This window comes from Scomber japonicus, chromosome 13 (assembly GCF_027409825.1).
Source record: "Scomber japonicus isolate fScoJap1 chromosome 13, fScoJap1.pri, whole genome shotgun sequence".
Taxonomy (NCBI): Eukaryota; Metazoa; Chordata; class Actinopteri; order Scombriformes; family Scombridae; genus Scomber; species Scomber japonicus.
The window spans coordinates 12,068,959-12,084,266 of record NC_070590.1 but is presented as its reverse complement, the minus strand read 5'-3'; the positions used below and the strand labels follow the sequence as shown (position 1 = coordinate 12,084,266).

The following is a 15,308-nucleotide window of genomic DNA, read 5'->3' as shown; positions in this document are numbered from 1 at the left end:
TTGTTGAAGTGTTCCCAATTGTAAATAAATAAATAAAATATACACACTTTTTGTTTTTTGCTTCTCTTTGGTGTGTGTGCGTGTGTGAGTGTGTGTGTGTGTGTGTGTGTGTGTGCGTGTGTAAGAAGGGGGTGGGGGCGTGAAGACACCACCCTGCTCTGATGGGGAGGGTGGGAGGGAGAGGGTGAGGAGAGAGGAGGGGCTGAGATGCTCGTTTCAGCACCGCGGACAGCTCCCGGTGAAAGCAGCCAGTAGCAGTGGGTCGGTCCTCTCCGCTGCTCTGAAAAGACAGAAAAAAATATCTTAACTGAGATTTTTAACGCCACTGCACTACAAATACAATACGGTTTTTGAGGATGGGGATTTAGTTTAATTCAACCCGGAGCAGACGACATATTTGCAGTGACAAAACCATTACAGGACTCCCGAGGTTTGCGTGTGCAATCTCTGCGAAGTTTCTCGCCACTGAAAGGCAATCCGCTTCCTCCTGCCGCCGGAAAAATCTGCTGGTGTTCAAGGGAAGTTGAAGAGGAAGCAAAAGTGACAGCAGTACCTGAACACCTTCTTCAGTTTGGACTATGTAAGTTTTTGGTGGAGTTTTTCCTTTCAGCTCTACTGCGTAATTTTGCTGTTTATGCAGACGGGTTTCTTGTTGTACTCCCAGAGGCAGCAAGACAAGTTTTCTTTTTCATTTGGTGCAATAGGCTTCTTATAGCCTCCACCGGTTTCCCCTGTAATGCTCTTTTTCCAGGGGCGATGGGAGTCCCACATCCATTGAAGCAAGCCTTTGATGCGGCCGTGTACACTTCTCCTCTCTCGCATCACTGATTCTTTTCTCTTCCAAGTCTTTCATCGTTCTCTCTAAATTTTATCATTCACAGAGGGATTCCCGGACTGCCATCTTCCCCCATTTCTCAACTATACTGCTAAATACTGGTGGGTGAGAAGAGCCATGGATCGATGAGGCTTGTTTATTCAGGTTATTGTGGGATGAAGTTGGAGACAGTGTTTGAACACAGAATAACCGAGGGCAAATATTAGGCAACTTTTGACACTGATCCAACGTTTTATTTCCCTTTTCTGAGACTTGCTGTAGAAATAGGTGTGTAGCCTATTTGTAGCTGTTCATGACGGAAACGATGGCGCTGAGTGGAAACTGTAGGACTAACCCCAAAGAGCAGACGTCAGTTCAGAACAGTTTCCCAGATGTTGTTGAATTAAACGTAGGGGGACAGGTTTATTACACGCGTCACTCAACTTTGGTGAGCACCCCGAGTTCATTACTAAGTAAGCTATTCTCTTCCAAAAAAGACGCGTCTAATGATTTGGCGAGAGACCCCAAGGGCCGCTATTTCATTGATAGAGACGGGTTTTTATTCCGGTATGTGTTGGACTACCTTCGAGACAAGCAAGTCGTCCTCCCAGACCACTTCCCGGAGAAAGGGAGGCTCAGGAAAGAGGCGGAGTACTTCCAGTTGCCTGACTTGGTGAAGCTCTTGACCCCCGAGGATATCAAGCACAGCCCGGACGACTATTTCCACAGCGACTATGAAGACGGCTCCCAAGGTAGCGACCACCGGCAGTGCCCACCCCCCTCTTTGGTCCCCGCGGATAGAAAAAGTGGTTTCATCACGGTGGGGTACCGGGGGTCATGCACTATGGGCCGTGAGAGTCAGACCGACGCCAAGTTCAGGAGGGTACCTCGGATACTGATATGCGGGCGCGTGGCCCTGGCCAAAGAAGTTTTCGGGGAGACCCTGAACGAGAGTCGGGACCCGGACAGGACCCCGGATCGGTACACCTCCCGCTTTTACCTCAAGTTCAAGCACCTGGAGAGGGCTTTTGACATGCTGTCGGAGTGTGGTTTCCAAATGGTGGCCTGCAACTCGTCAGTCACAGCCTCCTTTGTCAACCAGAACACAGAGGACAAGATCTGGTCCAGCTACACAGAATACGTCTTTTACCGTAAGTGACACATGTGTTGTTGTTTTTTTTTTGTTTTTTTTGCCACAGCGGGTGCACGTAAGCGTACTTACATACACAATACAGTACATACAAACACGAGTCACCGCTAGAAGGCGCAATTGATTTACTCGAGCTCGCGTGAAATAGATATCCGGCTATCTGGATGGGCTGGGCCTTTTTTGGCAACGGATTGTCTCTCTTTTGAGTGATGTGGGTGTACTAAACACTTCAGTGTGGTTGACTGCCACAGACAGTGTGATCAGAGCGTGTGTCTACCTGTTTTTATGACCCACAGTGTAGTGCGCGTCCCTGACCTTTTGGGGTGGACAAAACCTGGCCTACATTCCCAGGACAGACATAGAAATTAGCCTACATCACCTTGATTAAAATACAGGAACAGGCCGAGAGTCAAATATACACTCTCAGATAATGTGCGAAGTTTGTCCGAGCCCTGTGGAACAAGACCAATTAGAGATCACTTCTGTTAATTGGGGTTAAACCAAGGTGTTGTTACAGTGTCTCTCCCTGGAAGCAATGCAACCTTAGTAGCAAACACAAAACTGACAGACTAGTTCATGTTTTGATCTCAGTGTGTTCAACCTTATTACAGCATGTTGCAGCATTCAAATGTGCTCTTTCCGGCTAGTTTATATTTCATAAGATTTAACCAGATTTTAATAATTTCATTCCTGTCTGAGCCACAGCAAACGTCACAGCAATGATTTGTCAACGCTTGCTGTTTCTCATCATGGCGTAATTTTCTACCCCACCTCCTCTCTGCTTTCATCCATCTCATCCTTTCAATTTCTTGCACTTCCTTCTGGGTTTTCTATTGCTTTCGGTACATTTCTCAATCACTGCTGCTCACTAACTGGTTGGAGTCTGGCAAGATCAGGTGAAAAAGAAGTGATAGTGAAGAAGATGTCATCATAACTTTTACACTGGCTCATGTAAGATTTTATGATGCAACTAAATAATCTACACTCTGCGTTGTGGCAGTGCATAATTTATCACAAGCAGCCCAATAAAGGTGCCATAAAAGAGACAGAGTGTACTGTAAGTGATATTGCGATTGTGCTGAAGTTATTAGTGTCTTATAGACTACTTAGGTGCTATTAGGAAAAGTTTAAGACAAAGCTTTCCCTGGAACAACCTCCTGAATCAGAAGCAGCAGCAGTTATTGAGATGCCCAAGAAAAAGTGAGACCTTGAAAAATGAAAATAAAAAAATAAATAAAGTGTAGCTACATATAGGGATTTTGATTGTTGTAACCTATATGGAGACCCTCAAAAGTATTCTCTATTAAAACAATCTTAACAAATACTGTGTGCAGAAATCTGTGTTAAACCCCCCAAAGATTAACTCAACTTTTATTACGAGATATACAACATTGTACAATGTGCTGACTGTTGTGGCAAATAAAACTGCCAACAGTACTGAGATCAATGCATCATGGCAGCTATCATTATATTCACTAATAATACAGAGTCTCTATACTCTCATGGGCACTACAATGTAATATAGAGCTTATTTTCCCTCAAAAGAGTTGTGACACTGACTTGTTTGTACCGATTTACTGAAAAGCTGAAATCTTTCTGTTTCTGTCAAGACTTTAGTACAAGATGTAACTTCCCTTTATATGTGAATACTGTCCTATCAAACCTCCCTTCAACACAACAACCTCACTAAATAGTTGCCATGTTTGTCCTAAATTCCTATTCCATCCTCATTTGCAAGTAAATTCTGATTACAGACCAGATGGTTTTGGTATGTTTGGCAACTATAATTAAGTGGTGGATGCTGTTTCGTATTCATAGGACATTTTTCAGTTCAAAAGGACATCTAACCGAGTTCTTAGTACCACTGGCTTTGCTCTTTCATTTCAGTGCCCAATCCTCCAGATGTTTGGCAAAATGAAAATACTTATGGGTTGATATGCAAAATCCTTTTTTTAAATACTATGTATGACTTTTTGTTCATTTTGAATAAAAAGACATTAATAAAAATCATCTGTCATAAAAATAGAAAGAAAAGCACAAGTTCATATATTCAAGAAGCAAAACAAATTACATACACAAGTAAAAACATCTAAAGTATTTAAAAGGATAAATACAAGAAATATTACAAAATCAATCTTATGTCATATAGATGGAAAGCAATATCTAGGTGGCAACACTATCATACCAGCATTTCTCATTCTACTTTTGACAGTAAACCATTTGAGATGAAAAAGTCATCAATTCTGGAGTATGTTTTTGTATGTATATGAGAAGCACACATAATCTTTTTTATTAGAGTTAATATATCATCGACCATGAATTGTTTAATAGTCTTGTTTGTTGGTGTGTCAAAACCAGTGAAGCGATCATGCATCAGATCCACAACGCAAATGAAATCACCACCAATTATATATCGACATGGGTAGGATGATAAGGAGAGAAGGAGGGATCATCACCATTAGCAGCATTTATATATATTATTGATTTGGGTGGTACCATTAAATATAATGGACCTCCCTGATGGATCTATGTATTTGTTTTTCAACTGAAAAGGAATCGACATAAATTAACATTATGACCCCTCAGGCATGAGTAAAGTAAAGAAAGCAGAATAAACTTGCTCTGGCAAACTTTTAGCAACTCTGTTAATGTTATTTTATGCTGAGTCTGTTTCCTGTATATTGGATTTCATTTACTTAATCCTAGTCAGTACCTATTTAAGCTTAACAATATGTTCAGTACTGTTGTATTTTAGTTAGACTGATCCATTTAACTCTGATCCATTAAACATGAGGCTGTAAAATAACTTTTTTTAGATTATGAGTACAGGATGATCCAATCATAGGAGTGCCATTTGTTTTCTTTTGCTTGTACGTTAGAATAGCCCGACCAAAAATAAATAAATAAAAATATGAAAGCAAAACACTGACCTTAAGCCCTCCCGAGAAACCTTCATGCACTTCCCCAAATGAAGTGCAAGTGAAAAAAAGCACAAAGCGTAATTACTTTGGTTATGCAGAACATTGGATCCACACTGTGCGGAGCAACGTGATTTGAGTACTGACACATTGTTTTATAGGCTCACTAACATATTGAAGACAAATAGACCATGAGTTCAACCTGTAGTAAATTAAAAGAAAAATAAAAGGTTTACATTAGTCACTTATATTACCATACATCAGAGTATGTTTCTCTTAGTTATCATACACAGAAAGGGTGCCTAACAAACATGTCTCTAAGGTCTGATTTGGTGACGCTTCTGTGTTTGAGGTCATTACATTAATTGTCCAGAGTTCACATAATAAAGGCCCCCATGGAATAAGTTAGGAGAAAAAAGGAAGTATTACTTGCAGATGATCTAAAACTAAGGTCCCCAGTCACCATAGTGACTCTCAGACATACCACTTGAGATACTTCAGTACAGCAGACAAACTTTTCAGCTCTCAAGTTGTGGGGATCCTTATAAAGTAGTTTGCATCTTTCGGATATAGTCTTTTACTTCTGTGATGAACTTGATGATGAGACACTGACTGTGATGAGTAACCACCACACGAGCTGGGTATAGCAAATATTAATGGTGAGAACATCACTCAATACCATACGAAGCCAGTTTTCCAAAAAGTTGAAGTTGTCTGAACCTTTGATTTTCTAACTAGTCTCAAATAAGGGTGTTTTGTTGGATGACAGGTATATCCTCTATTGCCTGTGAGATTTGTTCCTTCACTTCCCCAATTCTTCTTGAACTGGACAACAAATCTCTTTCAATGCCATTAACTGCTTACAGCATATCAATAGTTTGCATTGTGAAATTTTCCATCAATTAACAACTGCAACCAGTATTTCGCTGTTTAAAGGCACGCTCACACTAGCTTCTTCCTCAGGAGCAACATTGTTATCATTGATTGTGGCGTTGGTAGTCATGTTGTTATATGTTGGTGCCATGGATGATTGTTGCCCATGTTTAATGACTTAAAAAATGAAATTCTTTTTTTTTTAAGTCCAGTGTGTTGAAATTAGTGGCATCTAGCAGAATGGACTTGACAGAAATGGAATATAATTCATATATTATATTTGTAAGTATATTTTAATTACTATGTAATTCCATGATAAGAATTGTTGTGTTTATATCTATATACAGTAGGGAGTGGGTCCCCTTCCACAGAGCCCACCATATTGCACTGCCATATGTCTACAGTAGCTCTAGAGAGGCCCTATAGTGTTTTTTTCTTTCTTTCCTTCTTTCTTTCTTTCTTTCTTTCTTTCACAGCCACTGTAAGTTCTCCTACACTCTTGGAAGAAGAAGGTGTATTCATTTGGTTGCGATCTGCAAACCCACTACTAGATGCCACTAAATCCTACACACTGGTTCTTTAAGTGTTTAATTGATGAGCTGAATTACTGCAACTTGTCAGCGGCATGCCATAACCAGAAGTCTGCAAACATCTTTAAAAGGCAAATTTCTATTCTGTCATGTGACCCAAAGAAAGTTGTTTATAATAATCTCGCATTATCTGTGATCCTTCACATCTCCAACACATATTTCATTCACTTTGTTCTAAGATTTCCTTGTAATGACTAGGATGTGGGCTAAGTCTGCTGGTTAGAAACCACTGAGCTGTGTGTTCACCACTTCCTCAGAGGAAACCATTGTCAGCTCCATAAATCACATAAGTCAAGTGATCACATGGTCACAGAACAAGAAGGAGTAGAAAACACATGAGCATTATTCGCTGGGCTGGGTGAGCTCTGTATTTATGACCTACATGCAGAAGCTACAATGACTGGATGGCTCTTGGCTCTCATAACCCCCAGAAGTAGTGCTAACAAGCCAAATCGAGTGGTAGTGGGGGCTGCCGACACACACACTAACATGCATACACAGATGTACACACACCTTACTTATGGAGTATCTGGCAGTGTGTCTGTGGAATACCTCTGCAGACCTCTTCTTGCTTACTGACAAACAACAACTGCTTACTGTCTTTGTTGACAAATGTTCAGCTTGTTAGAGGGCACACATTCAACACTCAAAGGCGAGGGCACAAACAGTGGCAAATTTGCTGGGCCTAAAACTCAACACTCACAGTCATGTATCCACATAAACACACACACACACAAACATACACACAGACAAAACCTGCACTCACACAGAAGCAAAAGCATGCACACACATACAGATAACTAGGTATAATTAAAAAGAGAGATGTGCACACAAAGACACACATTCACACAGGTAAGCATGCATTTGTGCATGCAGGAAGTTTGTTTAGTGCTGGAGTCACCCAGTGGATTAAATGTAGGCTCTGACAGTCTCTTGTTTATCTGCCTGTCACGCTCATCTTTCCCCTCTCCCCATCCTCCTTCCTTGGCTTCCGTGTCTTTTTTTTTTGCACTTCTCCTTTCATGTCTTCTCATTTCGCTGAAGTCAATCATACACGGCTTTTCTCCCTTGTCTCAGATCCCGCCTTCTCTCTCCCCAGTTTCATTTTGCTCTGTGCGCCGCAGGGGCAAGGAGCAGTGCAGCGCGGCACCAGTTGCCTTTACATGCCTGACTGCACCGTCACGCCTCCTGTCTCGCTTCTTATTCATATCGCTCTATGTCTGCTTGTCCATCTCCATGACTGTTTATTTACCTTCATCTCCAGCTGTCCCATTCTACATTTTAGGTATTTTTATCTTGCCCTTGTATTTAGCACAATCCCTCCATGGACCCTCAATAATGGAGCCTGATGTGTTTGATGTGAAGTGCTTTGCTCAAGGGCACAACAACGGTAGTTTTTAAGGCAGCTAAGACTGTTAGTCATTCACTTTTTTGTTCCCAATTTGATTGTGGTAACTTTGCCATTATCCACTTACAAGCTTTAATTTATTTTCTTGCCAGAAGCCTAAACCTCTTTTATCTCTTTCAATCCTCTTTTTGCTTGTTATCTCTCTCTCTGAAATTTTCTCTCTGCGATTATACCTATCAATCTCTTTTCTGTTATTCAAATGCCGCTGAAACCCCAGAAGGCAAATGTATTTACGAATTTGTTGCATGGCTGGAGTGACTGATAATTAATCATTTCTGTTGACAGTTGGTTCAGTGGTATTCACCGCAGGGCCTGACGGAGCTGACCACAATAGAACCGTCAAACAACACAACATCCTGGAAAATCGGATTTTTTTCTTCTTAGGATGTTTTTCCTCAGGCTTTTATTTCTACCTCAGCTCAACATGTCGGGGTGAAGTGTGTGTCATTACAAATGGCCACTTTCAGAGGACTATGTGTGCTGGTGTGTGACACACTTTGCCATTAGCTTGTTACACACGGATGAGTAACTCCTTGTGTTGCAAATGTGTTTTGGCAGGTGGGAAGGAAGGGGTTATGTTAATGGTTATGATGTTTGTGTGTGTGTGTGAGTTTATTTGTGACCCATATTGCACTACCTGAGGCATTTGCACACCCATTGAGCCGCTAGCTAAACACACCTGCAGTCCACCCACTCGTTGCACACACACACACGCACACACACACAATTGCAGACACACACATTCATCAGTGTATGAAGCTACATCACGCTCATCCGGCGAGCTTCTCCTGGCACAGTTGCTGATGACATTAGCAGCGGCGGTCCCATGCTGCAGGCCTGTAGGAAGTGATTAGCCGAGGAGCAGACAGGCCATGACAGCTCTGAGGAGAGCCTTGATAGGGACAGCTGCTACCCTGGCCTCAGCTCCACAGGGGAGTTAACCACCACACACCTCAACTCTGCATTATTCAGACTGAGATAAAAAGGAAATAGAGGAAGCAGAGGAGAGAACACGGTTTGATGTACAAAAGGAGAGAAAAATATGCTCCTCTTGTTAATAAAGCTTCAGTTTCTGTGACTACTGATATTACAACTGCTGTCGCCACCACTGTATTATCACCACAAGTTGTACAAGTACTGTAACTGTAACTAGTGCAACAGTTTATCTTCCCATGTCCTACTTGTGATGTCAATCAAAGTACTAGATTGTTAAAAGTACTACTACTGCTAAAGAAACATTCACATTGCACTTTCTACTACAACCAGTGCTGGTCCTAGCCTCCCTGGGGCCCTAAGCAAAAATCTGCTAAGGGGCCCTGACCCATGAGCCAGCTGCCATGTAAATTATTTATTTAATTTGCCACACAATCACACTTGATACATCAGTGTTCCGGCTTTAACATTTAAAAATCAGTATTTAACCACTGGTCATTGCTGCAATCCATTGCTTGCAATGTCCTCCTTTAGTCGAAAGTTGTAACTAATTTAAGTTAATCTCGACTGAGAATAGATCATTGTCTTGCTTTAAAATTATGTGCAACTTATTTTTCTGCACTTACTCACTGTGGGTTCATTTTTCACTGCACATGCGTGTCCAGCAGTTTCAAGTAGAATTTCTTGAATAAATTATTTAAAAAAACAAACAACAACAACAGGAATCTTTACTTTGTTACAATGCAATGCAGACTATTTACATTTTCCCAGTGGTGTAAATATCGACGTGTCAGGGGCCCATGAAGGAAGAAGGGGGAAAAAAGCAGCTGTCCAGCGGCTGTATTGTTTTTGTGAATGAAATACCTCGGAGTGGGTCAGTACGGTAGGCTAGCTGAGTGGCTGGTATGGGAGGAGGAAATGATCATTTGTCCAATCATCTTGATAGCTGTCAGTCATGATGAGTCGCGATGACGTGACGTAGTTGTTTCTCCTTTCAGCAGGAAAAAAAAGCAAGTGGATGAAAGTTGACTAGAAAAGGTAATATCATGTTTAGGAAGCCCAAACAAAAAAGCAGCGTGCAAAAGAGGAAGGAAAGAAAGAAGCAGGATGAGGATAAAGCTAAAATGACCAAATTAGACGAGATGTTTTTTACTCAAACCCAGGCAAAAGCTAGTCTGCCGCTGGAGCTTCAGCTGCTGTTCAGGATGAGTGTGTGGCCAGTCACCTGTAACGTTAGCCTACATAGTGACAATAGCAGTTCTCTCGAGTTCTCTCGTGTGTGTCCAAGCGTGTGTGTGTGTGTGTGTGTGTGCGTTCCGTTTCCCATCAATGGGAAATAAAAAAGTGCATATGTGTATCTGTGGATGAATAAATGGCAATTCAGCCTACATGGACAGGGATTGAGAACACAAATACCTGCTCGTTGTTCCCGCAATTCACTCTCGGGTTGTTTTCTTTTCCTTTTTTTGTGGCCTGAGGGATAGCTGCGCTTCATCTTGCCTACTGTTATCAGTAAATATGAGCACGCTTTGTAACTCAGGTGCGGACTTGCCGGTGGGCGGGGCCTTTTCGGACGTGCGGGCCCTACGCAGCCTGTGTAGTCTGTGTATAGGCAGGACCGGCTCTGACTACAACTACAGGTATTATTACTTACTTCTTATCTTTACTTATGTGCAGTAGCAGTGTTCAAAACACATTTTATATCGCTTTGAAAAGGAGTACAAAAAACTTCATAAAACCAAGCAATAAAATCAAGGTTAGGTGAATAAAAGCAAGGCCAGGATCATAAAAGCAACACCATTAATGACTTCTTTCAATATATTTATATTGAAGGAAGGCTTCAAAAAATTTGAATTTGAAAAACGATGGTAGAGTTTTGGCTTTCATAACTCTTTCCTGACACTGTGAGCAAACTGGAAGTTTCAAACCCCACAGCTACAGTTATAGTGTGTAGCTTATTGTCTCAAAATAAATCTAAAAAGGATCTGTGTACTGTATACTGAATTCACAAATATATACTTTTTACTTTTCATTATAGCATAATGAAATGCTGCTTTGGGAGACTAATATAGCTTGACAAAACTGATACAGCCTTGCCTTTTTTTCCATTAAGCTCTGAAGCTGCTGCATTTTGGCGAGGAACATACTTTTGGACTGATGTGGGATGGAGAGTAGTGAAGAAAATGGAAGCACAGATGACCCTTTCCCTTTTTCACCAAAATGATAAAAAAGCACTTTACACTGGGAATATTGAATGTGGATAAGGGTAAACAGGAAATGAACTCAATTTTTATTTTTGAAATAGAGTTTACTCACCTTTTCAGCTTGATAGAAAATAAACTTCAGTATGTAAGCAAGTGAGCCTTTGAGAAATCTAAATCCCGAACAACATATTTGCTTGAATTTACATTGTTGTTTGTTTGATTGATTTTGCGTAAAAGGTCACAGTGTTAGGTGCAGGTGGGGTTACAGCAAAGTGAGGGGAGGACAGTATAAAAGAAAGAATGGATAAAGGGCAAGATGGTCATATTGAAAGAAGATATACTCTCTCGCTGTCTGTCCTCCCCTTGACCTTCTCCACTCAAAGATTACGTAGTGTAGATTCCCATAATCCCCAGTCTCTGGAGGATATGGGGAACTACAGAGCTCTGGGAGGGAGAGAGAGAGAGGGAAAGAGAGAGAGCGAGAGAGAAAGAAAACACAGAGAGTGAACACTGGAGAGTCAACAACAAGCTCCCCTAAGCCCTTAGCGACTCCCTCCTCTCCTCGCACGTCTATCAGCCCATTTTCTCCTCCTCTGTGACTCTTGACACTCTATTCTCTCTGCAGTGGTAGGCACAGTTGATATAATGCTGATGCTCTTCCCCTGTTGTGTTGGAATAAGTGCTCTGCGGTGCGACGAGGTGTGGAGCGTTGCCATAATGACGGAAACTGCAGCTGGAGAGCCTCTTCACTCTCTCAGCCCACCGGCTGGCTGCTGCAATGCATCAATGCCGTAATAGCCCCGCTATGTGCAAGTCCAGATTGGCTGGAAACAATATGTAAAGGAGGCACAGAATTCCTATCACATTGGTAATTGCATTGTCTAATCATAACAACAGCTGTTTCCACTATGGGAATGCATGTCACAGTTCAGATTAATACCTGCTGCCATTTGTTCAACTTTCTCAAACAGAGGCTGTAATGCATAAGGGGACTAGTATCCAGTTCAAGTAATAATAAATAAAGGACATTTAAAGTTCCAATATGTAATATCTGATTCTAGTGCTGTTCTGAAATATTGTGTCTAATCTGAAGACTCATTTATACAACTTATTAGTTTTTTGATTGATTTATTATAAATCTTTACTGGCCCCAGGTCTCTCTTGCATCAATTGAACTCAATTGAATGTTTCCTTTTGGTACATCTACCTTTTACTAGACAAGGCACTGGAGATGTTTGTATAGAGCAGATAGACTTACATATGGATACAACAACTAGGCACTGACCCCAAGTGGTCAGAAATCAATAACTGCCTCTTTAAACTAACTTCTGTTATGCATTAACATAATAAAACTATATTTTAAATGTTCTAGCCTCTTATAAATATCATACTGTAGCCATGCTAGTGGCATGGCTCTATGCATGACAATGTAGGTCTGTTGGTTGGTCTATGGGACAGTTGACCCACCTTTGAGCCTTTATCTGCAAAACTAAAGCCATTCACACACACGCCAAAACACGAAGATAATGAACTTGGTAAACTTCATGCTGACATTAGCATTTAGCTCATAGCACTACTGTGCCTAAATACAGGATCACATTGCTTTTATCTTGGCTGTAGACTGCTGTTAAAGGTGAACGACACACAATCAGTATACTATTACTGAACCTCTGAGAACCTTTAACATTCAAAGTGATTTATATTTATATGTCTTTTAATGATTTCTAATACCCATAAGTGACCTGTGCTTGTTTGATACAAGAAACTCCCATAGTTTATATAGGGCCCTATAAAATCTATTTAATTTTTTCCCAAATTCTGTTTTATTTTTTCCCAAATTCCTTTTTTTCTGTTTTAATTTTTGTGAATCCTGTTTTTTTACCTTTTACTCTTATTTTACTAACAAAACAGTGTGTTTTTTTTTTAAAACAACAGTTCACCTGACACATAGAAGTCCTTTGGGAACTGCTCGGCTCTGTACTGAGGGGTTAGTGTTGAGTTTTCGAAGTTTTTTCGCTGACGAAGACAGAGCCGTGGCCAGCTGCTTCGCCATGCTTACATTGTTTTGAAGGGGGATGGGCTCAGTGTGTGGAGGGGGCTTGTTGTGCCACCCAGATTTGCTTCCCTCCGTGCAGTTTTCCCCAGACATACGTTCCACTTCCACACAAAAACAGCATTTCACGATATTCCGCGTTAAAAATAAATTCCGTTTTAATTGGCCAATTCCGCGATTCCGTCCGCGATTCCGTGATCGCAGAAATCATAGGGCCCTATTTATAGAGTGACTTAACACCAGGTCGATAATAATAATAAATAATAATGATAATACATTTTATTTCATTCATAGTGAAATTCAAAGTGATACAGTATTAATAACAGGGAACACAAAGAAAATAATACTAAGAGTTAAAATGAAAAAAAGCCCTCCAGAATAGAAAGGTTGACAAGCAGTTTCATCGCTGTCTCTGGTTGAAAGTACTGACACACCCTGGAGTTCACTTTTACATCACTGCAGCAAAAAAAAAGATAAGACATCACTGGAGGTCAGCAAAAACAGGATTTGATGTTTAGCTGATGGTAAGTTGATCTTCAAAATATATACAGTACCAGTCAAGACTCTCGGCACACTTTCACGAAATCTTATTTTTACGCCTCAAGTCTACACACTTAACTACAGTGATTATGTGTTGGGCTCTGAGCATTGCTAAAGTGAAGATGATCTACAATTAGTGACGGAGCATTTATCTGCTGCTGTTGCTCTACTAACGTGCTGCTCATGTTACACCTCCTGTGCAGACACAGTGTAAACCTTTGTGGGAGTTAATGGATGTGGGTGGGGTGGCTTAGTCTTCCCTTCACTGTGGTGGTTCTCACCTCAGTTAGCTCTGCTCCTCTTTCAACACCACCTGCCCCTTCATTCATCTTCTTCCCTCTGAAAATAGTGGGGTGGATGAAACAGTTGGTCAACACTCAGACCATTAGGACTTAAACTTCACGATGAAACTTCACAGTTTGATTGAGTTTCCTATCATTCCTATTTCCACTGTGCCTCATTAAATTACACATTGTCACTCACAGAGCAGTGGTCCATTGCACACAGCATATGGTCATACCATTGTTATTTCATTCCACAGTGCTTTCATAGCTTCCTGGGGCAGAATGTCAGTGGCATTTAATTTGTAAGTGGCAATGAACTCTTTACATTCATTAAGAAAGCTAGAGGCACAAATGTAGCAACTCCCGAGGAAATGACTGAAATCACCCTTGGTGACCTGTGATAAAAGCCTTTGTCTTGATGTATCATGAAAATATATAATAATATCAAAGTTCATTTTACTTATTTATAGTACAATGGAAGTTTGCTTCAAATGAATTTGTTTTTATAATTTACACAAAAAGGAAAATAATAAAGGTTATGCAAGTCATACCTTTCAAGATGAGAAAAGACTGAAGCGCACTGATTGATTTTCAGCCTTCTATACTGCAAGTCTTAAATGTATTTTTTCCTATATTGATGAATAGCCAAAGAGGAAAGAAAATGGTAAAAAGAAACTGGTGGCTGAGAAAGATGTGACAAATGATTTATCTCAGGCTGTCACAGTTACATTGCATACATCTTAACCTCTTAACAAATCTGATAATGACAATACTGTATTAAAATAGTCTTTAGCATGATATAAGACAGTACCTGAACTATGGGCTACTGCAGAGGATTATTCCAAATTCTAATATTGTGTCTCAGTGTCTCATTTGTAATGCCTTGGTGTCATTTCAGAGTACTCAGCTGCCTGCTCGAGCATGCTGTCATCACCATTTCATTCCTAAGTGCCTGTGAAGCTCCTTGTCCATTAAAACACATGCACATATACTGTAGTCATAAGCATGCTATGCATGTGCACACATGCCCTCTACTCATACACTCTCACCTTCTTATACATACTCACACACTTGAAGGTTAACTTATAAAAACAGCTCACCGATAAAAAATGACTCTCATTAGTGAGAAGATTATAGATCAGGTTGTGCACTTAAACACACTTACGTTTGTAGATATTTTCATAACGTTGCTGTGTTGCACCACTTCTACCTATCAATGTAAAGCAGGGGAAAGTGGGAAAGTGAGAGTTTTAACTCTTGATAACAATATTTACTTTGATCGATAAGATGGATTCTGTTGAATTGTTTTGTATAGAAGGAAATGTGATACACACTAAGTGCACAAACATCAACACTGTGTTATTGCTGAGCTCAACCTCATACCACCTCATGGCAAACAGTTTCCACTTTAATCTGTTTGCTTTGCTTTCATCTATAGTGCCCTTTTATGACTGAGTGGGGTTTACCAGGCAAATAAATCAGAGCAAGACCACTGATCTCACCTTGAACCCATGAGTTTGTCCCTCCCTGCTCCTTAGAAC

General features: G+C 40.7%; 1 protein-coding gene across 1 annotated transcript in view; it reads left to right on the top strand.

Moving 5' to 3' along the window:
* The first annotated feature begins 1,127 nt into the window (after positions 1–1,127).
* kctd16b (potassium channel tetramerization domain containing 16b) overlaps positions 1,128–15,308 on the top strand; it is a 69,798-nt gene continuing 55,617 nt past the window's right edge. The window contains exon 1 of the mRNA XM_053331977.1: positions 1,128–1,965. Within this exon, the coding sequence (XP_053187952.1) occupies positions 1,128–1,965 (838 nt within the window). The remainder of the gene's footprint in view (positions 1,966–15,308) is intronic.